The following is a 26,513-nucleotide window of genomic DNA, read 5'->3' on the forward strand; positions in this document are numbered from 1 at the left end:
AAAAATATTCCTTTTTATTTTGAGCTAAATCTATGAAATATTCTATCGGCAGTAGAATCAAGGCAAATACATCATGAAATGAACAGACGAGAGTTGAAATCCAGGCAAGCGCTTCTTTGGTAACGAATTAATACAATCACAGATTTCCATGAAAAATGCTAACACGGTTTTCTTATCAACTAGTAATAACTAAGCACAATCCATATAATGATAATGAAAAGAACATCTTAAGTCCTAACACAGTTTCCTTATCAACAAGCTCACTCCCAGGCATGAGCATTATTGTCACCCACTATCAGGCTATCAGCATTCCACAGTTTCACAGCTCCGTTTGAACGTCCAAACATTCACTGTATCTTTTGCTTCCAGAACACCAGGGTTAAATAACAGATTGCCTTCTCTTGGTGTTGAGCACCCGCATCGCATTTCCTGTTCTCCCCACCACCATCTGCTCACGCAGAGCTGGGTTGAAGATGCTCATACCAGAGGGCACACTGGGTTTCACCCGAACAGGTGAAACCACAACTCTTTTCTGAATGCTGAAACAAAGCCTGCTTGTGTTCCCAGGACCTCCCGGTGCCATTCCCAGCTTCTGCTGCGGTGTCACTATTTTGTTCCACAGGCCTGGCATTGGAGGAGGGCTTGTGAACTTGCTGCTGCTGCCAAAATCAATTCTCCTCAACTTTGCTCCATCTGGGGTTGCATCAACTGTCCCATGTCCGGGAAGGGGTGTTGCTGGAATTGATCCAAATGCTGCGACTGATCTTCTAGGCACGTGGGCATGAGAAAGTCGAGATGCTGCTCGCTTTTCATTGAGCACAGACAGCTGCTCGCTCACAGATGGTAATATCGCCATTGAGGAACGCCTCTTAGGCTGGATAGGGATTTGCCGGATCACCGGAGTCAGAGATACACGCCTTGCTCTGCCAACAGCCTTATTAGGATCAGCCCCAGTTTGTGCTTTGTTCATCATCACAGGAATGTTCTCTTTGTTTTGAATTGTCGGTGCTTTACTGAACCTTGATCTAGAAGGGCCTGAAGGTGGTGCATAGTTGTTATTCCTTCCCTGAGGTTGTCTCTGCCTCATAGGAACTAGCGGTGGCCTTGAAGATCTAGCAGAATCCCTAGCAGCCTTCTTCTCATTACCTAATTCATTTTCCAGCTCTCTAATCTGTGCAGATGAAAAAAGTACATTTCATGAGCATGGGTTAGAATACACAGAAGGCTTGGTCTTTTAGGAATTAGAAAGAGCCGGTTCCCCTACTCACCCGCTGCTGATAATTTTTGCATGCTTGCTCGGCATCCTTCACCTGTCGCAAAATAATTTTTGCTTTAACATGTAATTCCAGGACAGTAGGTATCTAATAGGATAAAAATTAATACAATGAGATTCGAGGTGATACCTTTTCATTTAATGTCCTGAATACATTCTCACGAGAAGCATACTTGAGCTGCATCAACTGCAAGCTTTGATTCAGCTGTGCGTTTTCTTTTTCCTCATGCCGAAGTTTCTCAGACTGGAATGGATTTTATAGTTAAGAACGTAATATAACAGTTTAGATCATGTTATAACTTTCAGTGTGATAGAAGAGTCAAAATACCATCTGTTTGAACTTCAAACTTTCAGCTGGATCAGCTTGCTTACGAGCAGGGCCATGTTCTACAGCCCGGACTCTACTAGCAAAATTGAGGGAACAGAGAGTTTCTCCTGAATCTGTAGAGCTTGGACTTATCTGTATGAACATTAGTGTCTTGCAATCTCCACCTGTAAAAGTTGAACGAATAAGGTTGTCTCCCTGTTTTTTTCATTTGTTTGGACATTCTAGTACACAAGTGAAAATCGGTAGAGGTAAATGAAACTCCATCATTTAGCTAAAACCAGCACAGTAAGGTTGTATCTCACTAAAAGTCGAATGAATAAGTTTTTTTTGTTTCGATATTCTAGTGCATCAATGCAAATCAGTAGAAGGAAACAAAACATGAAACCCCAACCATTTAGCTTAAAACCGGTGTAATTGCTACACAAGTAATACTAGGAGAAAACTTACCTAATGAGCTTTGGAGCAAATGAGTCAACTTGGAGTTCCTGTTTGACAGCAAAAAAGAGGTGGTTAGAACAAGATAATTTAAGCAGCTAAGCAAGGTTGTATGAATAGGACTAACCTGTATGGGATATGAGAATTTTTTGATGCAAGGGCAGATATGACATCACCCAAGGCAGAAAGTGATTTGTTGATGAACTGTGACTCCTTCAGCCTATCTCCTTCTACTCCAGTTTTACCTACTCTCTCACTTCCAGCAAGGTCAACCAACCACATGTGGCTTCTGCTCCTCTGACCCGTCACCAAATGCTCGCTCCTAACAGTAACCCTAACCAAACTGCAAATAGAACACAAATTCGGGTACATAACATGAGACAGAATGTTTTATCTCATTGCTGTAGTAGTAATGACAGTCCTATGCCAAGCTGACAAACTGAATCTATTTTTGAAAATGGAAGCATATTCTAGATTATGACGTCAACAATTAATTAATGACATAACATGAGGCCACAGCCCTCACCAGTGGGAGCGGCTACTGAGTTCATTAGCATTGGTTGATCCAACAGATCTGTTTCGGGCGCCAAATTTGAGTTTCTCCCACACACCATCTATGTTATAAACTGGAGCCTCAACCAAACCAGGCACTTCTTGTGTCCCATCAGCACTTTTCTTAACATCCAACCTTGGAATGCAACAAGAAACCATGCTTCAGCAAAAAATAAAAATAAAAATAAAAAAATCAAAATCAAAATCAAAAGGAGAAAGAAATGGAATGTACCTTTTTGATTGATCATTGCTCTCATCAAGCAGATCTCTGATTTTTTCATTATAGACTTCCAATATGCTTACTGAGAAGGTGTATGCAACAGACGTACTCCTCTCCTCTGACATTCTGAACAATTCTTCCAAAGCCCTATAATTTACACCCCTATTTTCTGGAACCCCTTCCATCGTGAAGGTTTTCCCGGTTCCTGTTTGTCCGTAAGCAAATATGCATACATTGAAGCCGTCCATCACTGACCTAACAACAGGCACGGTCTCTGAAAATACGGTCTCTGAAGAAAAGGATTGGAATACAACCGGTTAAGTTCAGCATCTTTAAACATGTCTACTACTAGCATATGGGACAACTCAGCTACTGGAATACTACTTGCATACCACTAGCATACAGGACAACTCAAGCTACTTGCATACTAGTTGCAAACTATAGCATACAGGACAAGTCAGCTGGTATGTAACTATTCACAAATATACCTTGATCATCCTCTGGGCCAAAGACATGATCAAACTTGAAGGCTTTTCTTTCTTTTTCAGAGGGGACGAACTGCAGCTCAGTCTCTTGTGATGAGTCGATCTCAACCACAGACGAGCACCCACGGGTGACCTCATCAGAGCTCAGAGGCCTGCATCTGCAGAACACCCTTATGTTCCCCCTCAGCTCAATAAGTTCATTGTATAGACGCTTCCTCTCAGCGCACTCATCTGTGTACTTCTTCTTCAGGCCATCATATCTAGGCCCGCACTCATCAGCACACTTGGCCACCTGCTGTTTATACCTCTCCAAGAGGCTGCTATACTTTTCTCCTACAAACAAGCAAACAATGGCCAAAAACCATTAATTATAGGAGCCAAAATGCTTCAAATGCTTAAGCAAGGCATGTGCATGATTGTTTGTGTACCAAGGAAGCGGAGGGCAGCAGCACCGTCAGGAGTGGTAATCTCCTTAAGCAGCGGTGACAGGATAAGGGTGTTCTCTTCTTGATCTCCAAACTCCTGAAGAAAAGACGCGACGAAATCAGAAGCGAACGGATTTTGCCGTTCCCTTGAAATAAAATTCAACAATAGTTGGTAATCAATAAGGGGACAACCCGCATTTTGCCGTTCCCTTTCATGTGCTAGTTTTCTAATTCGATTCCCCGAACTGTCAAATTTCCCCATCAAGGATAGCACGAGCAGAAATCTACAGAATTGTACGGATTGGCAACCAAGATCCTCACCTCCATGAAGATGCGGAGAGCCTCCCCTGCTCCGGGGACCACCTCCTTCTCCTTCTCCTGCTCCTTCTCCTTCTCCACGTCGCAGCTCGCCGCCGCGTCCTCACCTGACAAGCAAGTTTCCCACCGTGGGACGGACCACGACAGAACCCTACGTTCCAGCTGACACTTGCTACGAGACCAAGAGGCCTAACCTGTGGGCTGCTGAGGCGCCGGCTGCAGCGCGGGCGATGGCGGCGGCGCGTTGTTCGGGTCTCCTCCGGCCGCGCGTCGATCTGGGCTCGCGGGATCCGCGCACTCCACCGCGCCGCGCTCGTCGTCATCTGGCAAGCAAACATCGGACCGCGTGAGACGAGCACGCACACCACGGGAACCCACCCACGAGAAACCCTACTCCTCGCCTCGGAAGTAAGAAACCGTACCTTGCGGTGGCAGCTGCCGCGGCGGAGACACGGCCGGCGGCGAGGAGGGTGCCCCCACGGCGACAGGATCCGGCTCCATCGCTGCGATCTGGGGGGTCGGGGGAGGAGGAGCCGAGGAGGGGATCCGGGGGGTCGCGAGGAGGAGACGAGCGGCTTGGGAATGGGCTTGGGGTTGGGGGAGAAGCGGAGCAGCGGGGGATTCGATTTTTGAATTGGACGGATCCGTGGGGAGGAGGCTTTGGCTGGGGGGGGGGGGGGGGGGGGGGTGCGAGGGATGACCGTTTGGGACTGGGAGGCCGCGCCTATTTATTTATTTTTATTTTTTTTGCAACATTCGCCTGCCGGGTGGATGGCCGCGTTGCTGGGATCCTGCTCTGCGATGGGTGGTGACCTGGATTTGGTTCTGCTTTAGGCCCCATTCGGTTTCCTCGGAACGGGCCGTTCCGGGCTCATTTCGGGTAGTTTGGAGCGGTCCATTTTGAAACCAGACCTACGATGAAATCACCGTTCGTTTTGGTCCGGCCCGTAACGGAAACTGGACTGGAACGAACTTTCCACCCTCTCCATGGTCCGGAACGCAGCCACTAGTCTGACCCTCCGGCTCGGATCCAGGCCAGGATCAAGTGAAGGGACAGAATTCACTGATTCCTGCCCTGAAACCGTTCCTGGTCTGGAACGGTTATGTTGCTGCCGAACGCGGCCTTAGGCCGGAACGGCCGTTCCGCTGGCCCATTCAAGGTGTTTTGCTCCCATCCATTTTTAATCCAGGCCAACTTTGGAAGGTCTATTCGTTTTGGCCCGGCCTGGAAAGAAGTCTGGCTCGGTTTTGTCTCCCCCAACCCTTTCTGGCCCGGAATGAATCCCCACCCCCTTCCCTCTGGAAACAATCCAACATGCAGGGGAGAGCTGGAGCTCTCGCGTGCGACGGCTGGTGGGACGACGGCGCGGCGCGGCGCAAGGGGAGGCGACGGCAACCGCTCCCGTCCATCATCCACGCTCTCCGTCGCCTTCTCACCGGTAACGCATCGTCGTCCCTCGTCTTTCTTGCCCTCTTCTCTCCCCGATGCTAGGGTTCTTGCGCGGATCTTGTTCTGCCTGACCGCGCCAAGATCCGCGAGATCGTAGGAGGTGGAAGCAAGCCACGGCCATGGCTACAATTCTCCGAGGCCATGCCATATTGTGCAGAGAAATTGGAAAGGGCAGAGGATTAGAGGCGCTGGGACAGCGGGAACGAACTGGAACCCATGGCCCCCGCCGCTGGGCGCTGGGACAGCATGAATTTCTTGCGTTTTTTCTGTGCCTGTAGTGTACTAGCTAGTAACTACAGTACCGCATGCAATCATGCAGCAGGCTCGATCATCACCAGCTTGGCCACGCATGCATTGTCTGATGGAGCATCGATCGATCTTCTATAGCTAGTACTGCTCTAATTCTAAAAAATATAATGTACAAGGATCGATCTCCTAAATGCAGTGGGGCAAAAAAGAGTGGAGGTTCTCCAAAAGGTATGGTGTTTAATATTTTTTCACGCTTTCTTGTAAGTTTTCTATTATTGATGCTATGAAATTTCTATTATTGATGCCTGACCATTGTTTTACATAGTGAAACAAAGAGCGGATTGGAATCTAGCCCTAGAGAGGTCCCTTGTTGACATTCTCCATAAGTATAAAGATAGTGGCTATAGAGGTGACAATGGATGGAACTCTGAAGGGTGGAATAATATGGTCAAGGAGTTCCATCTGAGGAACAAGTATGTTTCCTAAACAAAGGCTCAGATTCAAGAGAAAGAAGGTCAGTTGAAGAGAGACTACAAGATGCTCAAAGCGGCAAAGCAACAGAGCGGGTCGAGCTGGAACAAGAAAAGGAATATGATTGAAGGACCACCAGCTATGTGGACAAATCTCATGGTGGTGAGTTGATTTCTTGGAGTTGAATTCTTTTATCAATGTAGATAACCTCATAGTGATGACCTCGTATTTGATCAATATTTTTTTAATTGTGCAGACATTCCCTAAAATTAAGAAGTTTAACAACAACAAGTCAACCTTTCCACTCTTTGATGCTTTGGGAGAGTTTTATGATGGTAACTTTTCTGCCATAATAGATGCCTTGTGACCTGCTTGCTGTCATGACCTCATATTTCACTGTTATTGTGTAGGGCACTTGGCTGAAGAGATTTACAATGTCACTTCTCTTGGGACACCGCAAGAGAAAGAACCCCCTGAGCAACTTCAGGATGCTGAAGATGAGCCACAAGGCTTTGATGACAATGTGGTTTATGAGGTAAATGATGAAGGTGGTGATGGTACTGAAAAAAATGAAGAGGGGCTTTCAAGGAATGGCTGATACTCTGTCACGAGATGAAAAAAATGAAGCTCCAGCTATTGAAAGAAGTGGACAACAAAGGCCTGCTGCATCAAGAAACAAACAAGAAAAGGAACTAAAGAGGCCTAGGAAGAATGAAAACATAGTAGGCATGATGGGAGCCTATCTAGAAATGAGGACCAAGCAAGCAGAAGCTGAAACTGCAGATCATGCAAAAGAAATGGAGGAAAGAGAAAGGGAGATAAGAGAAAGGGAGGCAAGAGAAAAGGATGCTGCTCAAGCTTTTGATTTCTCGATCAAAAGGTGCATCTCAGTTCTGAACATAATGGAAGTGACGAAAGAAGAAAAGGCAAAAGCATACGCATTCTTCATCAAGAGCAAAGAAAATAGAGAGGCTTTCATATGTGCTTGTGAAGTAGATCAAAAATCGGCCTTGATTTGGCTCAGAAGTGAGATGGCTTAGCAGGTATGTATGATATTACAGCCCAAACTGCAGGTTGTTATGTGCAGGCTACTGTTCTTGTAGAACCAACTGCAGGTTACTGTTCTGTTACAATTCTGCCTAGAAGTGTATATATTGCAGATTTCTTGATTTGGTTGACCTAGGATCTCTTGAACTTTGTGGACCTAGTTTAGTTCAGTTCTTTGTGGACCTAGTTTAAATGATGATACATTTCTGAAGCCATAGGTTTGCAACATTGTTTGCCTGTAAGAGATTATGAAGTTGTGTGCAGATTAGGCACCAAGGTTGGTGTGTTCAGTGTTATGTGCAGAAAAATGTATTTCTAGTTGAAAAAAACTTCAATCTGTGTGCATTGTGAGTCATTTTCATTCACTCATTCAATATTTTTTTTAAAAAAAGCTTGATGACATTTTCAGGGAGGCATATGAGGCAATGATCAAGAAATATTGGATTGGACAAAGTGCGCGGACACTTGAGTAGGCTTAGGCGAGTTATCAACTGGTTTCGGATACTAAATTAAGCTTTGAATTTGTGCACTTTGTGCCTATTTGTGTGAGAAAAGATTGTAATTTCATGAGTGAATCATGTCAGTGTTTTGGATATTGACATAGCTGTGACAATGGCTTTACTGTGCTGAACCAGCTGCTGAGTTGACATAGTTTTTTTTTTGCATGTTGGTTGATGGTTGTTTCAGCTCAGAGTGTTATCTGCGTGTTAGCAAAATAGAAGAATTGTTCTGAGTTGATCTGTTGGTCTGAGTTGTTTTCTTTTATTTCAGCTCTGGGCATGCTGCACAATCGAATATATGCACTGGTTTTGATCCTGACCTGGAACGGCTGATGACCATGAATGAGTGACAGATCAGGATCCACTCATTCCTAGCCTGGAATCAAAACAAGACTGGAATCAAAACATCTTTGCCGAACAAGGCCTTACCGTTTTGGTTTGTGAACGAGAACGGGGGGAACGTTTGTATTTACTGAAGATAAATTTGTATTCTATAAAGAGCTACTAGATATTTTGTTTTTCAAAATTGGGCAAGCTCTCAGGCGCCCGTGTCCGATTCAAAATTCTCTTGTCAGGATGAAAAAACTAGATGTTCAGCAGTGAATAGACAAAGATAACCTGTTCCATTTTGTACACCTACAAATTCAGGAGTGACATACAGACAATTATCTAGCAGACGGAGCCACACAGAATATGGCCTGCAAACAGGAGTATTTCTGTACACTACAATGCATCTGTGTATCATGCTATTCCACTGGCAAGTGGGGACAAGTCTCCCAAGGACCACAGAGAAAGACAGCAAAAATCTACTGAACTACCAGGCTGAGACTGGCACCCCTTGGTGCTTCAGGGTCAGATCACATCCAATCAACATAATCAGATGATGATTTTGCTCCTCGTTTGGGCTTCGTGTACCTGTTATTCTCAAACTTTGCTTTCGTAAGGAGGGAATCCAGAACTGCTGCTTCAGCAAGATCGTAAGGTGCCATCAACACACTGCAGGCATGATATCCACATATGTGAGGATAATGAAATTAAAGATCAGGATAGCCAATGCTAGATCAGAAGGCAATAATACATGGATAATACTGTCCTATTTTTTATGGTGAGAAAAATACTTGCTACTACTATAAATGTATCCCGTATAGCCCTTACATTTATTATTTGTTGAACCTAATCAGGATATAGGGCCTGAACTCCCTCAACCTCAGTTTGCTTCTAAATCATACTCATCAACAGTTGGATCCAGCAAGTTCCTACTGCTCAGAATTGTATTGCTCCCATGTAAGATTTAAATGTGTGAAAATTTGAATGTGATCTCTTTTACTGCTTCAATTTAGTGCGACATGTATTGTAGGTAAGCTAAATCAGCTCTTTACCCTCTTGCTAACTGACAAAAAGAGTAGATCTTGAGTCTTGGCAATGTATATGTACCTAGCAAGAACATCCTCTAAAATTATGCGTTGGCATGGCGTAACATAGTATATGCACTTTCTTGGACACTGCCCAACAGCAAGCTGAACAAGGTCATCTTCACCATTACCTGCAAATAAAAGGTTGCATTAATTTCAAAGATAACACATTTGTCACTAACAGCAAGTATTGGACCTTTTTTAGAAAAAAAATAAAGGTGTGTACATACCATATACTGCTTAATAGAACTATTATGTGGGTTCATACAAAATTAAGCCTAAGTGTCTGTGCTGGACTTACCTTGAGATATTGCACGAGCAGTAACAGTATCATCTGAAAATGAAAATACATGAGGTGCCCTTTTAACACAAGAATATGGGCATCCTGCACATATACATCAACAGTTGTAATTTGTCAGATAAAGTTGACAAAACATGTCCAGACGATTGATATTGAACAACTACATGAAAGACCTACATCCTATGTATATGCTATAACTCTGTAAAACCTAGGAAAGTGGAGTAGTTCGGTTGCATCAACAGAAGGAACACAACCGTATGCATAATGTTTTCTGATTCTAAAATAAGGACTACAGCATTGCCCAAATAAAAAATGATGCCTGGTGCCAGCAATTAAAGTAGCACAACATGGTGATTAATCTCTTATAGTTAAGGATATCAGAGTAATGACAAAATTGTGTGAAACTTAGTCTTCTGGTGTCAATTCTAACACTAATATCTAATTGAAGTTTGGCAGCAAACCTCATTCTTAACAAAACTATGGTTGACAAAAAGACTGGTGCCCTGCCCAAAACCCTCATATTTAATCACTGAGGCAATACAAGTGCAACAAGTACCGGTGCCAATGCATAGAAGTTCATTGACAAATAAGTCACGGGCTTCACACTCAGGTTCATCAAATGGGTCAACATTGTTCCTGCACAATATTGTAACAGAAGCACATAAGTTGGATTTTTATTGAGACTGTACTGAAACAAAGAGCCCTATTGTATTTTTAGATGGACCTATCAGACCTTACAATAAAACTATAAAAGCATTAACAAATGCAGAAACTACAGTGTCATAAGAAATTGAAAAGGGACAAAGAACATAAATCCTTAGTGGGTTTGGATTTTGGAAATGATTGAGAGAGGAATTGGTAATTAAGCCCAGGGATTAATTACCGGATTGTTGAGTGGATCAAACTCAATTTTTTTTTCAGAATGAGCAACAAAAGTCCTTAATGTAATGCATGCTAGGTTTTATCTTACCCTCTTCTTATACAGGAAATAACCATGGTAACTCATATAATCCGAATAATGATAATCAACCTTTCATTAGGTACCATAGGCAAATTCTGAAGTCAAGTGATTCTTATTCTTTTTCCGATTTTTCTCATAAATTATCCTCAGGCGACCCATTGCTAGCACAGAATTATCCTGCTCTTTGACCAATTTGTCCAACTATGTTTTGAACTACACATGTTTCAGAATTTCAATGTATTGGTAGTTATTATAAGTTTACTAGGAATCATCACAGCTCTTTAACTCATTATGATCAAAACATATTCAAGATTGCCATGACAAATGGCTGTTACAACCTGATCTATCATCTACACTGAAAACTCATGAAAGGAGAGGAGCCCTGCTATTATTCGTGTTAGCTACCAGAAAAAAGTGTATATAAAAGGATGTTCTGGTCAGCATCCATGATATCTCCAGAATACAAGCTGATGGATGTATTCTCTACCTTTCAACCATCATTTCTTGGTTGCCAGATAACATCTGTGTGTGAAACAAAACAGTGTAACTAACGGGGATATGTAACCAGAAGGTGAAAAAAAATTAACGAAACATTCTCTCCAGTAAAACCAACCAACCTATCGAGGCTGATTTCTAAAATTTTAGCTATATATAGATGTTTCTAATTTCTATTGAACTTTAGATTCTCAAAAGCTCCTTTCATGATTCTGAAACCCTTGAGGCCAAACTTGCACTTTGAATTGTAATTGTTTGATGATGTTTGATTGCAGTTACTATGATAGCATCCATAAGTACATGTACTGAACACAGGGATAGTACACAGAATTACCTGATAGGCCTCAATCACTCGTCTGATTATTAAATCTGCGTTTTCTGGGTCCTTGCAAACATCAGGATGGAATTCCTTCACCTGTAACAGAGCTCCCAATGTTATGTCGTGGCATGGTGGTTAGACCGGAAAATAGTACTTCGAAGCTTTAGCTTAGCAAAAGCACTCCTTGCACCCATAATTTACAAGATAAAGAAATGCTACTAATTCTTAAGGTACTGTTTCTTCTAAAAAAATAATGAAAAGATTTCATAATGCAAATGGAATCTGTGAGTTGTTTTTATGCTTTGCCATTCGCTGCCTTCTTCTCCCTAATCACAAAGTAATCAACCCTCAAAAAACGGTGGTTCCAAGCACAAGATTAATAGTTCAAGGAGATCATGGAGGTACGCCGCCAAGTTCTTTGGACACACTAACAGTCGACTACTCTGTGATTTCTAGGATGCCTCAAGAGCTAAGTTGTGCAGCAGCATCCCATGGAACAGTGAGCGTTTGGCTCCGGGGCTAAAAAGGCTGCCGCAGCGCGTAGGCGACGGAGGAAGCGGAAGAGGCAACACTACCCGGGCGCGGAAGGCGGCCTTGAGCTGGGCGGCAGAGTAGCAGGCGGTAGCGTCCAGGCCAAGGATCTGGAAGGGCGTGGCGCGCGGGTCCAGTATCCTCCCCGCCTCTCCCTCGCCGCCCCCACCGAGCGCCGAGACGCGCGCCCGCCGGAGAGTCGGGCCGCGCCGCCGAGACGGCGGCGGCAGTGCCCTCGAGCCGAAAGGGGAGGACGGTGCGGCGGCGGACATCATCGCATTGTTCTTAGCTGAGAGTGAGAGGCTCCCGCAGCTTCGCGGCTCTCGTGGCTGTGTGGCGCTCGTCGCTGCCGCCTGCTGGCCTGCTGCGTGACTGCGTCGTCGTGGATCGAGCTTGTGACCTGGATTATATGGTCACTTAATTTGTTAGCTGGATATTTGTAAATTTGGATAAGTCCTACAATATCATATACCTTGTAAAAATATTTTATAGGGATCATGTACCGTAGTTATCTAAGAAATCATATACGATTTTATATGTTATTTTTCTCATGTGATGGCATACCGCGAAGCTTCATCATCTATGGCCTACACATAGAGGAAGGATAGACTATTGGTGGAAAAAATGAGAAAATGGTTTAATGCAATGAAGATAGTAAGAATAATTGCACGAACAAGTGGTGGCTAGGCTAGCAGTACAATGATATATTATATCATGTTACATAAGGATAATAACAAATCAAATTGAGCGAAAGAAAAAGATGATCCAAGTTATGAAAAAATGAATGAAATCTGTCAACTCAGGTCAACATAATTAAAAGACAACGTCACCTGAATTCTAATATCTTTAAAATATTTCTACAGTAACATATACAATATACATATGTATGATTTTAAGAATAATTCAAAATGGAAAAATGTTAAGTTGAAATTCAAGAATCTCAAAACTTGGTTAGCCTCCGTACCTTTTTCTTGTACTTTTACAAGCTCAAATATGATGCATGTTTCTTCCTTTTTATTTATTAACCTATGTATTTTAATTGTCAGCTTGCTGATGTGTTCAAATCAATTTCCTTATTAGGTCATACCTTTATCCTGTTTTCAAAATTCAAATATCCAAATCTTGTGGTCTATATTACGATTTTCATTGGAACATGAGTGAGTGTAATAGAACCAACATCTTACAAGCACAAAATCCCTCGAAAATAATTTTGTGGAGTTATAAATGAAATATCCAACTGCTAAAGCGATATTCTTAGACATATGTTTAGGCATCTAATTTAGTCATCGACCATTAGAAAGGTCTAAAGCGGATGATGTTGTTGTTCTTGTTTTGTTTTTTCCTCCTTTTCTCTTTATTTATTTTATTTTTTCTTTTTTATTTCCATTATATCTTTCTCTTTATCATATAATTTGTCGCTGTCGTGCTTGCTAAAAATAGATTATATGGACATGCATTTAACCTCTGCTTTTCTTATTTCTAAAAGTTTTTCTATATTTTACCCTTAGTTTAACCATTTTTTGTACAAAGATTAATTCATCATGTAATTCTAAATAACCTTTTTTTTCCCAAAAAACTTAGTTGAACGAGTTTCTTTGAAAACTTATTTTCAACAAGTTTTGTTGGAGAAACCGAGCAAGTTAATACTTATGTGCATAAGTATCTATATACATAGATTAGAAGGTTTTCTACCAAACAAGTTATCCTAACGAGATTCTTGTCAAAAAACTTTCATTGATTATGGCAAAGGATGTAGAATAGTTGTATAAAATTGATGGTTTCTAGTCGTCATCGTCATCATTTCTTCATTTCTAATTAAACTTTTGGTAAAAGTTTAATGACAAATATGATATAAGCAATGTCATCTAGAGTTGGAGGTAGCATATCACCACAACTATCATGTACCAAAAAGATAACCAATTGGTTAACTCTTATGTTTGTCGAAGTATTTAACATAATTGCATTGACCAAAGTTTTTCATGTTAATCGGAAAGTTCTGAAATTCGTCAATCAAAAGTTTGTAAAATAAGACGAACGCGAGTGACGGTTATGATCGCGACCGTGCGATCGAGGGTCCCCATGGAACTGACGCTTCTGATCGAGCAAGTCACCCGCGAGCGAAAGCCGACCTTTTCCCCGACGTTGCCGCCGGAGGAAGGATTCTACCCAAATTCCAATCCCATCCCCACTTTTCCCCGCCGCGCGCGACGGCACGACGGCGGCGGCGCCGCCATGCTCTCCTCTCTCGCGCTAGCACACTCCTCACTCCTGCTCCAGCCTCGCGGTGCGCTGCTCGTCCCGCTGCCTCGCCGTCTCGCCCCAAACCACCCACCCCTCCGCGCCCACTGCCGCCTTAACGCCTGCACGCCGCCGCGGCAGCTCCTCACGCCTCGCCGCCTCGCTTTCGCCGCTAGGATCTCGGCGTCCGCCGCGGAACCGGCGTGGGGAGATGGAGATGGCGTCTCGGTGGCTGGGCGGAAGGGCGCGGGGTACCGGAACCGGTTCCTGGACCTGGCGCGGCTGGGGGCGGTGGTGGAGGGCGCGGCGGAGGCCTTCTTCCGCAGCGAGATCCGTCGGCGGCTTGCCGTCACCGCCGCACTCATCGTGCTCAGCCGCGTGGGCTACTTCATCCCGCTCCCGGGGTTCGACCGCCGCCTCATCCCCGACTCCTACCTCAGCTTCGCCCCGCTCCCTGCAGGTCCCTCTCGTCATCCCCCTCTCTGATTTCTCGTTGGCGAGTGCAGGGAATGTTGTTGAGAATATACTAGTTCGTAATGCCACATTCTTTCGTGCAGATGACCTTGGCGATTTCTCCTCCGAACTGAAACTGTCACTGTTCCAGCTTGGGATCAGCCATCAAATTTCAGCATCCATTGTCATGCAGGTTCTTTAACTCCTATCCCTTGGGTCAATAATTTGCTTTTGTTTCCAAATGGCAACAATTGCGTGTTTTGGAGTTAATTCTTCTGTTCTTTTTTTAATCTCCACTTCCATAACCTCATTGTCATGTGCTGGCTCTACACATGAGTAAATTGTTGTTCGATTGTCGTAGATGGCCAACTAGCTCATTTTATTTTAGAATAGAGCTGGAACTTTGGGAGCGAAGTTTGTTTTTCGCAGCATTCAGACTCTGAAATTACGATTTCAAGATTGGAAAATCACTTGCATGTAAATCTTTGAGAAAATTGTACCATAACTCGTTTAACCTTTTAGCTATCTATTTAGATCCGTGAGCTCTGTCCATGCCTCCACAAGCTCAAGTTTCAAGAAACATTTAGGTCCCAAACTTTACTATATATTTTACAGTCTCACTTAGGCTAATAAGTGTAAGTTTAAGGACATCATTATGCATAATGGGCAATAGACTGGATTTACTCATGTAAATTTACACCAACATGTTCACTTAGACCTAATTGGAATACCACAAGTCTAAGTATCTTTCTTTTGGCGCGTGGTTTCCATAAGAAAGTGCAACCTGTTATTTTGATGCCATTGTTGCAATGGAAATTGATCTCCTATTATTGAAAAAGACATAACAAAGGTATCTGTTTTAGGTTCTCTGCCATGTACTTCCATCACTTGAAAAGCTCCGCAAGGAAGGATTAGACGGGCATGAGAAGCTAAAAGGCTATATGTGTGTCTAGTTGTCTATCTTGAACAGTGAGACCGATTTTGTTTTCTTGGAAATTATTGGCTTTTGACATATCATTTCATCTAGTTTGAATCCCTTTATTTGTGTTCAGATGGTGGCTATCTTTGGGTTTTGCAACTGTTGCTGCTTTTACTGTGTCATGCTATTCCCTGCAGTATTCAGTATACGCTGCAAGTTACAGGTAAACTACCTTTCGCTGCAAGATTTCTATTCTTTGAAATACACTTTCCCCCATGGACATGCTGGCACACCATTCCTGTTCCTTTGTTTTCCACTCCAATGCCTTATCAGCTGTAATTGAATGGATGCTTCAGGTTTAGATTCAGTTGGAATTTCATACTGCTCTATGTATTTGATTTTTATCTGTGTGATCACTAATTGAGCCATCTTGAAAACGGGAGGAAAAAAAAAAGAATTCTAGGGACCAAAGTTGTTACCAGTCCCAGTTTGTTTGAATGGGACGAATGCTCATTCAGTATTTGTTACAGATATATCTATTTATTTTTATTTCATTCGTTACAGGGTTAAGCATATAATTATAACAAGTCTTTTGCTTGTTCTTGGTGCAATGTCGATGACATGGATTTGTGACACCATATCAGAATCCGGATTCGGTAATATTTCACCTCATGCTTATCTGCACATGCTCTGAATGTTTGTTGTATGAACTTTGACACACATTCCGTCATCTGTAGATGTTGTGCTTAATTAATTGTTCTGAAAAACCTTGTTCTGACCAATATATGCCTATATATTGTATTTCACGTTTTTAGCAGAAACAGTGGGGTAGGTGTATTATATTAAAAATAATAAAAAGAAGGAAAGGCTGTACGTGGGTGGGAGCCCAACAAAAAAAAGAAGAAAAACACTGTACAGACTGAAAGAGAACGAAAAAAATATAGGTTTAAATTCTCAATCCAATCCAAAATCAGCCTTCTGATGGGCTCATTTGTCTATTTGTTTGACTAGTTTATTTGTTGAAACATTTGTCTTGGTCATTCATTTGGTACCAAGTAAACTGAAATTTCTTCGCGAAAACTGGGCTGCATTAGCTGATTATTCATTTGAGCAATCTATTTGGTGGGGATGGGGGGGGGGGGGTGGGGGGTGGGGGGTGACAAATGTTGTTTGCATGTTTATATTGTGGAAGGGCTCATCAAGGCTTTAGTGTCTGTTCAAGAGAGTTGCTTATACCTGATAGGCTGAAATAAATAAAAAAACAAATAGGTAAATAAATGAATAAATAAACTCATCCCTCACTTTGTTCTTTTTGCTAGCCGGTCTCTGTTATTCCAACTACTGTTTCTGCTGGTACTGGGGCTCTTAAGAAAAGTTATGTTATTTGAGCTTGGAGCTTTCACTGGCTTGATTGATGGGTTCTAGTTCCAGCTATTCAACATGACAAATGTGCACGGCATGATTCATCTATGTAAATGTGTTCTTAGAAATAATGACCATGCCGTAAGGCATATTTAGTGTTTATTATTATCAATATGTCTATCTTATACTTGGTTAGCACTATCATGCTTATAGTTTCTTTTATATTTTTCGCGTCCAGGGCATGGCTCATCTTTGATTATCTGTGTGGGAATTTTGACTGGTTACACAGATACACTACACAAGATGATAACTCAGTTTTCAGGTTATCTTCTCTAAACTTGAGCTTGCCAACCAAGAACTCATCAATTGCTTCTTTATGCGTCATTCAAATGAATGCATTTCAGTAATTGTTTTTACTATAACTTAGATTGTTGTTCATTTGTCTTCCTTCCTTCTGGAAGTATTGTGGAACATGTTTTCAAGGTGCTATCCTCAAACCATATTTTTGTATACTAATCTCTTGAATATACCTTCTTTATCTGCACACTGAGAGTTAGTTTGTGTTATTTTCTCTTAATCCAGCTTGTTTTTTGAAACAGGGAATTTTTCCAAGTGTTGGCCATACATCTTGGGAGTAGCTGGAATTTTTATGATGCTCACCATGGGGGCTGTGCTGGTGACTGAAGGATGCAGGAAGATAAAGCTTCAGTACTATGGATTTAAATTGGCTTCCGGTGCAGGGTAATAGAACATATAAATTCTGCATTCTCTTTTCTTTTGTGATTTATTTCTATATGTTATCTGCACGAATTTGCAAAGTAATTTCTATTAGTAGTAGAACATTATTCGTATTTCACACAACTTATAAATAATTTAATGTTAAGCTATTTTTTACGCCTTGTACTGTATTTTGTTTAGATAAAATTAAATATTCGACCCATCCATTTCACCATTTTTTTTTGTAGGAGTGAGAGCACCCCAGTTACAGAGGTTGAGCCATATATCCCCTTCAACATCAATCCGACTGGAATGCAGCCCTTGCTTACAACTTCATACCTACTAGCTTTTCCAAGCATCATGGCCAGGTAAACCATTATCTATTTCTTTTATTATCTTTCACTTCCCTAACATTCTATTATGGAATGTCTGCAGCATTTTTGGCTCGCGCTTTTGGGAAAACTTGAAGGAAATTTTGAATCCAAGGACTTCATCTGGTGGTAGTCCCTGGGTTTATTATTTGACATATGCTTTTCTTGTCTTTGTCTTCAACATTTTTGACATTGTAAGTCTATGTCTCATCTTAATAACTGTGTTTCAGCCAATAGGAATAAGTTTGTTCCTTGTGCAGGTTCTATTGAATCCAATAATGTGCTTACGACTCGAAATCATATTATTATAAACAAAATTTCTTCTCACTTCTAAATCTCCTCTTCGCTCATGGTTTACAAACTTTACATCTTATTTATCAACCTGTTTTTTGATGATCTCGTATATTTCAATAGCATCAGACAGCAAATTACTCTTATGGTATTCTTGTTTGAGATTTAAATTTTTGAACATTCCTTAGTGCCATTGATTCTCTACATTCTGTTTTGTATCTAATGGCTACATACTTCCAGATATTTTCTTTAGTTTTCCATAGGCAATATCAACATGCTTAAGGAAATGCACAAAGATCGAACATACATATTTAATGCTCGGACATTTTCTTTATCAGATAAACACAACGTACCTTATATTATCTTGTGATGGTGCTGTTTACCATTTATGATTGCTTGTTATCAGTATTACTGGTGTAATTGCACAATAAAGTACAACACTGACATGTGAAACACTGCAGGACAACGCACGTAGAAGTTACTTATAGGCCCTAACTTATAATGATTGTAGTCTATAATTTCATAGTTGAACTCACGTTGCTAATGTTTTTCAAGTTGTTCATTTTTATTCGGAGGCATGGTTATTTACACATATATTACCTGCAAATATTCGTTCCAGGCCAACTTACCCAAAGAGATATCTGACTACCTGAATAAGATGAGTGCGAGGGTACCAAGGATAAAGCCTGGAAGAGCAACAGTAGATTATCTTACAAAGATACAAACATCAACGCGTTTCTGGGGTAGGTGTCCTTGAAGAAAGCTCATCATATTGTCAAATTTTGTTATGATCTGTCCTTCTGCACCTTTATGCTTTTTTTCTAAGTGGGAAAAAAATCATCTCTTATATTCCAGGAGGCCTACTGCTGAGCTTGCTGGCAACTTCCTCTTTATTGCTTGATCGATATCTCAGGCAAATAAATGAGGGGTTTTCTATAGGATTCACATCAGTCTTGATTATTGTGAGTACATCTCAAGCACACTCTTCATGTAACTTGTTAGCATGAAACTTAGTTGTTGAACTGCAGCTTTTATGTGGTCTTCATCAGCCATTTTGCCTAATGTTGACCTTTTAGATGCCATGGTCCTGGATCAGATCTTGGCAACTAACTCTAAAATTCTGAATGATACAATACCTGATCATGTGGCTTCAATTCTAACTACGTCTTTACAGGAGAATTTGAGATCCATGCTTTGCATATCTTTGTTTCATAATATTAATATGAAGCTTAACATCCTAGAATCATGCAAAATGTGCCAAATTGGACAGCATCCCTTGGAGAGGAAAACAGAGGAGATCATTTCTAGCAACTGCCGCATTAGCAGTGGAAAACCGGAATGGATCCACTTTGACATTTAGGAATGAGTTTGAATTTGGTAATTATTAACATGATTGACATGCACTTAGGATAATGAAATTATATGATAAATGGCGATTTCAGGTGGGCTCAATTATTGAGCTCAGAAGGTCATATCAAGCATACAATGTGATGCCAGCACTAAGCAAAGTTTTGAGGAGATATGGTGCTTAAGCGTATGTAAGCACATATGTTGGTGATGATGGAGCCATCCACTAGACCACTAGGTACTTCTTTTATTTTGCTGCCAAGGTTTATCAATATTTAAGCTAACTATAGCATCTGCTCTTGGTCTTATAGAAAGAAGAGCATGAATTGGAAAGTCTCCTGGTTTACAGCTTGTGCTGCTGCAATGTCGAATGGTGCAAAATGCCAACACTTAGGAGTAGCACACTATGATGATAAGTTTACACAGCTTCTGTTAGACACTTACTCATTCATTGGTTGGTCTCTTGGAACGTAAGGACCATGGTCTTACATTGGGCTTCATTGACAAAGTGTAGTGACGAAGCAACAAGTATGTCCAGCTGTTGTTTCAAGTGCAGCAAATGTGAACCGTGGCTGTTTGTGTATTTGTGCACCACAGTCGGAGCCATTGCTGTAAGTGAAAGAAATCTTAATTTCCTGTTCGCCATGTTGTATAAATTTCAGCGGATCACGTTGCTAAATGCTAATCTGTTCACTGGAAGTTTGGATTTGTAGTTCCTCCACGGTAGAAATGTTTGGGGGCAGGCAGAATGAGCATCCCTGTAAGACTGAAGTTAGTTTCTTGTAGACATGAACACAAACTTGTGTCTAGTATTGCCAGCACAATGCAAAGCTATCCTGTCTCCACCGAGTCAGAATAAACATCGGATGCGATACCAATTTGCGTGCGAAAATAGGTTCGCTGAGCTGAAAACGCGCAGCCGTGTGGTTGGTACATTTCTGGCAAACCGTGCTGAACGAATAACCAACGCACGTCACCGTGGCTGGCTGGCTGCTACATTATCAGGCCCGTGGACTACGACGTTGTCAGCCCCGTCGTTCCACAGCACCTGTCCGACAGCTCTCAACCAATCCTCCGGGCACCCCCTCCTGCCTGCGCCTTCAGCCGTCGCCATCGGCGACGCACCAACAGCAACAGCGACGACAAGGTTTCCACCGTCCGGCGGGTCGCCGTTGCCGTGCGCGTGCGCCGGGCTTGGGCGCAGAGCAGAGCCGCTCTCGTTTCGTTCACCCACCACTGCGCCGCGGGTCCTCGCGGGCACCGTCAGGGCGCAGCGCGCGACGCGCAACCTTGGGGGAAACGCTCCCGGGAACACCCGTGAAAAGTCAATCCGAGTCCTGCTCGTCCTCCCCTCCCCTTCCCCTTCCGCTCCCCCGTCGCGTCTGAAGACTCCACCGCCCGCACGGACCCCGACGACGACGCGCTCCGCCCGCCCCCGCGACGCGGCTAAGTAACCTCCCCCCTCCTCTCCCTCCCTTCCCCGGACGCGTCGCTCGAATCCGCCGCGCTGCCTCCTGCTCGGTTACTCCTCCGCGCGCCTCGCTCGCGCTGCACCATGGGCGCGTCGTCGAGCCGCCGCCGCCGGGACGACTACTACCCGCCGCCGCCCCACTACTCCTACCCGCCCCCGCCTCCCCCGCCGCACCACCACCACCACCACCACCCGCCTCCTCCACCGCCGCACCACCGGGCGCCCCCTCCGCCGCCGCCGCCGCCGGCCGCCTCCTCGTACTACTACCACCCCCACCCGCCGCCCCCGCACGCGTACCACGGGCCGTGGCACCCGGCCCCCGCGCCCCCGCCGCCGCTGCAGCAGCCGCAGCCGCCCGCGCTGACGGGGCCCCCGCCCGAGTACGTGGAGCACCAGCAGGCGCAGAAGGTGAAGAACTACGTCAACCTGCACAAGGACACCATCAGGCTCGAGCCCGACGGCGCCGACCCCGACCGCCGCCTCGTCGCCTTCACCTTCGACGCGGTAACCGACGGCAGGTGATTTTCGGGTCGCGCTGCTGTTGCTCCCTGCTGTAAGCCTGTAATGGGGCTGTTGGATTTGTTTGGCTAACCTGAATTGTGTAGCTACTGCTTACGGGAAGTTTAGCTGTAGGGTTCGGTTTATTTGTGAGGGTAAAGATTAGTAGAATTTAGTAAGTTCTGCATACTTTTGTTAGACAAGACTCTTCGCTTACCTTTTGTGGAAAGCCCAATAGTACGAGTAGTTGAGTAGAAATCCAGCAGCTTACAAAGAGAACACCAAAACTGGAGCTATGGGAAGATGGATCTGTAGAAAATTATAGGCGCTTCATTACAATCGGAGACTTGGACACTACAACTTTTGGTATATGACTATACTTTCAATCTCGTAGATCGGTAACTTATTCTCCACTTTCATATCAAATCACTGGGAGAAAAAGAAGACAACAAATAGTTAAGCGTGACTAAAGTACTACTCCTGAAGTTTAATGACTTGCCAGTAATGTTAAATGAGAAGAACAGGAGTAGTTTGGAATATCTCTTCTTCAATTTTATCATATGCTTAAACCAGAAGGATATTCTGATGATGGGAGGTGTTATTTGTTATAGTACTACAGATCACTTAATATTTCATTTTCAACCCCATTAAATGTACAACATTTATTGCAACCAGTGTTCAAAATTCTGGTGTTACTGATGGGAATTGTAAATAGAACATCAAAATGCCATTTTGATGTTCTTTTTATAAAAAAATAGAGTTGCTGCTAGATCGTGTTGGCAGTTAGATTGTTGAAATTTTGACAGGAAAAAAAAGAAATTTGGAAATTGGACATGTAACTGCCCGTTAACCAGCTCCCAGCCATGGTTCAGGAGAGTAAGAAAAACGCTTTTCTTCAAAACTAAAATTGCATCATTTCCCTCTCAAACTAATGCAGGTGGGGCATTTTTTTTTTACAATTGTTATTAAAAAAATGGCATTATGCTAGGAAAAGTTCAAGGTCTCAATATTTTTGATATGAGTGCTTAATTACCATCTAATGTTAAAGATCAGGGGCCACAGTTAAACATATCCTTATCTTTTGCAGGGTGACTATATATTACTTTGCCAAGGAAGGAAAAGACTGTAGTTTTTCTTCAGTATACCCAGAATTACAGACGCTAACAAAAATACCCTTCCAGAAAGGGTTAGCCCAAAGGTTCATCCAGCCCTCTGGATCTGGTGTTGACTTGGGATTCTTTTCTCTTGATGAGCTTTCAAATCCATCAGGGGAAGTATACCCTCTGGTAGTTTATGCAGAAGCATATCCATCTCCAGAGGAAGGTGGCTCGTCAGTAAACTCCACTCGTGCACAGATTACGCTTGCTGTTTTGGAGAAGCATAACAATGACCTTCGAGTCAAAGTTATCAAGCAAATCTTGTGGATTGATGGAGTGAGGTATGAGCTACAGGAAATTTTCGGTCTTGTCAACTCCACAGAAGCAGATGTTGCCGATGCTGATGCTGATGACATGGGAAAGGAATGTGTTATCTGCTTGACAGAACCAAGGGACACTGCTGTTATGCCTTGTAGACATTTGGTGAGAACATAATTTACCGTATCATACTTTTTCTCTGGTAGATCTTGATTTCATTACCTTAAAGTTTTCTCTGATTGGTCCTTTCTTGTCCAGTGTTTGTGCAGTGAATGTGCAAAAACTCTACGATTTCAGTCAAATAAATGCCCCATATGCAGACAGCCTGTTGAAAAACTAATGGAGATCAAAGTTAGAAGTCCTGAGCCATAAAGGAGACTTTGCTGGTATGGCTGCTGCTGCTGCATTATATTATCTAATTGTCCATAATCCTGTAAACAACATGAGTCTTGAAGTGTATAGTTCTGTTGATGGTTGTGAACTTGTGATGATGTGGTCTAGCGATGGATTGTGAAGATCATCACATGGCACTTGGTTTCTTGTTTTTTTCTGTTTGTTATGGTATATCTATAACATGGCATCTGAAACCAATCCTTGGCATAGTTTTGGATCTTGATGAAGCTAATTTTGACACTTTCTTTCCCTGTTATGTCAACTGTCATCTTTATACTTGGCTGGACACAGACTTTGTCATACCTTTCCATATTCCATGACCATCCTTATCTTTCCTTTTGGCAAAGCATTAGTGTGATGTTTCTGTCCAATCTATCTGGTAGCAAATCCTAATAGTTGCGCGATGGTTCTGTGCACATAACTACATGATATATCAACCCGGTAGAACTCATGATACGTGGTAGACCATCGATATGGAATCTGGGAGTTAAAAGTGGTGTGCTCTGTTCCAGGTAAGTTTGAACTAAAGCATTGCTATTCTGCTTAGGGTCCTCTGCTGTGCTGAGAATCTGAGATTAGTGGAGTGAAAAGGTGAGTGAAGTTCACTAGTGCTCCTGAACCTAGCTTAAATATGTTAAGGTCCTTCATTTGTGATCTGTTGCATACATACACATATTTGTAATGAACTTAAAAAGCTATGTACCATCCACACACTGAGTTGATGTTTATGTGGAGTAAGTAGCTCCACCCCACCCCTGATTGTGGTTGTGGCATAGAGTTAGTACGTACTGGAAAAACGTGGATGAAATTGGTGGACTACTCCATTAGTCAAGACACCCATATTGTTTAAGCTATGAAAAAACAGCATGAAAGATCTAAACCACTCAAAGTTGTCATTTGATGTGCCATACATATTTACCCTCGATTACATTACCCTGCCGTAAAGTTTTACCTACCTCTTTGTGAAATGCAATGGAGATTGGTTTTTGTCTTTTTGTTACATTTCATTTGGTGATTCAGTCCTTGAGTAATCTGTATCATTCAGTGAATCTAAACTCAAACTTTGGGTGTTTGAGTTACTAGAGTCAGATGAGCATCTGGAATAGATCTCCTGCAAGGCTGCAAATCATATAACAACTACTCAGATCTTATTAGTTCAGTACCACCGCAGTTTTGGCATAATTAATGTTATTTTTAGCATATCCTATGCCTACGTGGAATACCGAAGATTGCCTGGCCATAACTAACATTAACAAAATGTGAGTAAATTTGAATCGTCCCAACATTTTTATTCCTTTTTGCCGTTGGTTTCTGTTTTTCCAGTTGCTGGACATGTTGTGGATGCTGAGATGGTGGTATATGTGGGAGGCTCATCGTACAGACGCATTGTCGTATCGCCTTTGTCTTCAGGGAAAAAAAGGAATTGATAAATTCGTCGTTGTATATACCATGTAAATAGCACCGTCCATGGTCGTAGGCCGCTGGTACAGTTTTCTGATGTGTGCAGATTGTTTGTTTGTGCATATGGTTGGGAGCCAAAAAGTTTCAGTGCGTCGGCCTGTACGCTTGTACCGACCTAACTTGCATCCCTTTGGGAAACACGTATAATGGAACCTGATCCAAATTTTTCCTAGATCCAAAAGACCTGGTAGTCGCAAACTCACACCACACGGCCAAACACCCTTCAACCTTAAGAAAAATGGCAGCATCCATAACATGTGCTTTTAAGACTGTCGGCAACATCTCATCCTCCTTGTACTTTTGCTTCTAAGAGAGCCATTTAGTGATAATCAAGCACCAAAAAAAGTCGTACTAGTATGTTAAATTGCAAATGGTGTGGGAAAATCTTTCTCACGAAAAAGAAATTGCGTTGGTATGGTACGGGAAACACGGCGTCCGTCCACACAGGCAAGTCAACCCCACGAAACTCCTCTACGGCGCATAGAAAAATACGCATCCGTCTGCGATCGCAAAATTCTTGGGCGGAATTCCGCGCTGCCGACCGCCGCGCCGATGTGCCGACGAGGCGCTGAGGAGCACCACGAACCGCAGTGGATAGCTGGAGCACCAGCGCACACGCGGGGGCGGGGCACGGGACGTGCGCGAGTGGCTCAGCACAGCAGCGCACCCTGTCACCTCGTCACTGACAGCTCTTCTTGTCAGACGACGCCGTCGATCCGTACGTACGCGGGAGGCCGCCACCCCACCCCCCACTCGCGCCAGCCAGCTATGAACTGACGGGCTCGCGTCCACCCATCGCCGATCACAGTCAGGTCGCACCATCCCGCCGGCCGCTACTTGTCCGTCGTCGGCACCCCGCCGCCGTATGCAACGAGCGGCCCCCGGCGCGTCGACTGTCCAACCAGCGTCCCCGGCAGCGCGCGCGCGGGCAGCCACACACACCGCTCAGTGCTCACGCCCGCCGAAGTGGTCACCGGCTGGTGAAGCGGGCCGGTGGCCCCCGCGCGGCTGCGGCTGCGGCTGCGGCTCCACCTCCGACGCTGACCTCCCCTGGACCCCAGTGGGAGGACCGGAGGAGCAGGTCGACGTGGAGCGCGCGCGGCCTCTGCTCGCCCCCGCCACGGTCCACCGATCCGAACGAACCCATCATCTGATCCAGGATTCCGTTCCGGATAGGAACCAACCGACTGGCGGCGGAGCCAGTCGCCTCAAGCGAGTGAGGCCCGGTCCGCGATGGCGACCACTGGTTGGTTAATCCCGGTGCTTCCAGCAAAGATTCACCACCGCAGCACATGCCCTCTCTCCCTCGGGTGCTCTCTCTCCCCGGTGATTCCAGGCGCCGCCAAGAATGAGCACCACCTCGGCTGCCAATCAGGACGCCGCGGGCGGGCGCGACACGCATCGGCATGCGATTCCTGGCGGTGTACTTGGTACTACTACCGCCGCCGCCACCTGCTCGCTGGACGTGACACGGCGCCCCTTTTCCCTCCCCGCGGCAGGCGATGGTGCCAGCGCGCTGGCCTACACGAACATGCCGCTGACGCCGAGAGGGGCCTCCGCGCGGCCACCCTGGCGGGCGCCGGGCCACCATGTGGGCAGGCAGCGGAGATCCCGGGGCCCCCCTCCCGACCGCGGCGGGTTCCATCCACGACGAGCCGGCGGCCCGGCCGGGGCGGGCTTCGGTGGCCGGCTCCGCGCCGGAGCAGCCTCATCCGCCCCGTGACCTGCCCGCGCCTCGCAGGGGATGGATAATGCCGGGGCAGGGCAAGGCGTCCCTTTCGCCCCGCGGACATCATCCGCTGCGA

At 44.1% G+C, this 26,513-nt stretch overlaps 4 protein-coding genes across 8 annotated transcripts; 2 read left to right on the forward strand and 2 right to left on the reverse strand.

Annotated features, from left to right (window-relative positions):
* Positions 1–79: 79 nt before the first annotated feature.
* LOC112885769 (kinesin-like protein KIN-14J) lies at positions 80–4,698 on the reverse strand. Its single transcript, XM_025951409.1, has 13 exons — positions 4,459–4,698; positions 4,231–4,359; positions 4,040–4,143; positions 3,722–3,815; positions 3,297–3,626; positions 2,821–3,097; positions 2,563–2,724; positions 2,164–2,379; positions 2,049–2,086; positions 1,602–1,765; positions 1,404–1,517; positions 1,269–1,310; positions 80–1,171 (listed from the first exon to the last, which is right to left on the reverse strand). The coding sequence occupies exons 1-13, from the start codon at positions 4,535–4,537 to the stop codon at positions 380–382; spliced, it is 2,541 nt and encodes an 846-aa protein (XP_025807194.1). The 5' UTR covers positions 4,538–4,698; the 3' UTR covers positions 80–379.
* Positions 4,699–8,330: 3,632 nt separating this feature from the next.
* On the reverse strand, positions 8,331–12,159 carry LOC112885681. Of its 2 annotated transcripts, none has more exons than XM_025951255.1 (7): positions 11,817–12,154; positions 11,257–11,337; positions 10,915–10,949; positions 10,023–10,102; positions 9,467–9,550; positions 9,188–9,296; positions 8,331–8,749 (listed from the first exon to the last, which is right to left on the reverse strand). In XM_025951255.1, exons 1-7 carry the CDS (start codon positions 12,045–12,047, stop codon positions 8,611–8,613), a joined length of 759 nt encoding a protein of 252 aa, XP_025807040.1. In that variant the 5' UTR covers positions 12,048–12,154; the 3' UTR covers positions 8,331–8,610. The 2 variants fall into 2 exon arrangements, with proteins under 2 accessions (XP_025807040.1, XP_025807041.1); XM_025951256.1 differs by lacking the exon at positions 8,331–8,749 and adding an exon at positions 8,777–9,012 and having other exon boundaries at positions 9,133–9,296; positions 11,817–12,159.
* Positions 12,160–13,907: 1,748 nt separating this feature from the next.
* Positions 13,908–20,169, forward strand: LOC112885679 (preprotein translocase subunit SCY2, chloroplastic). Its single transcript, XM_025951251.1, has 13 exons — positions 13,908–14,470; positions 14,568–14,656; positions 15,327–15,406; positions 15,516–15,605; positions 15,947–16,038; positions 16,983–17,066; positions 17,344–17,485; positions 17,710–17,829; positions 17,897–18,026; positions 18,743–18,866; positions 18,979–19,085; positions 19,566–19,708; positions 19,782–20,169. The coding sequence occupies exons 1-12, from the start codon at positions 14,005–14,007 to the stop codon at positions 19,653–19,655; spliced, it is 1,614 nt and encodes a 537-aa protein (XP_025807036.1). The 5' UTR covers positions 13,908–14,004; the 3' UTR covers positions 19,656–19,708; positions 19,782–20,169.
* A 372-nt stretch (positions 20,170–20,541) lies between these two features.
* On the forward strand, positions 20,542–24,770 carry LOC112885680 (probable E3 ubiquitin-protein ligase LUL4). Of its 4 annotated transcripts, XR_003227231.1 has the most exons (6): positions 20,542–21,459; positions 22,527–23,019; positions 23,113–23,240; positions 23,795–23,838; positions 24,571–24,590; positions 24,631–24,770. XR_003227231.1 is itself a non-coding variant. In XM_025951252.1 (4 exons), exons 1-3 carry the CDS (start codon positions 21,026–21,028, stop codon positions 23,224–23,226), a joined length of 1,041 nt encoding a protein of 346 aa, XP_025807037.1. In that variant the 5' UTR covers positions 20,542–21,025; the 3' UTR covers positions 23,227–23,240; positions 24,571–24,770. The 4 variants fall into 4 exon arrangements, 2 of the variants coding, with proteins under 2 accessions (XP_025807037.1, XP_025807038.1); XR_003227230.1 differs by having other exon boundaries at positions 24,571–24,770; XM_025951252.1 differs by lacking the exon at positions 23,795–23,838 and having other exon boundaries at positions 24,571–24,770.
* Positions 24,771–26,513: the final 1,743 nt, after the last annotated feature.

The sequence above is a fragment of the Panicum hallii genome, chromosome 3, assembly GCF_002211085.1.
Source record: "Panicum hallii strain FIL2 chromosome 3, PHallii_v3.1, whole genome shotgun sequence".
Taxonomy (NCBI): domain Eukaryota; kingdom Viridiplantae; phylum Streptophyta; class Magnoliopsida; order Poales; family Poaceae; genus Panicum; species Panicum hallii.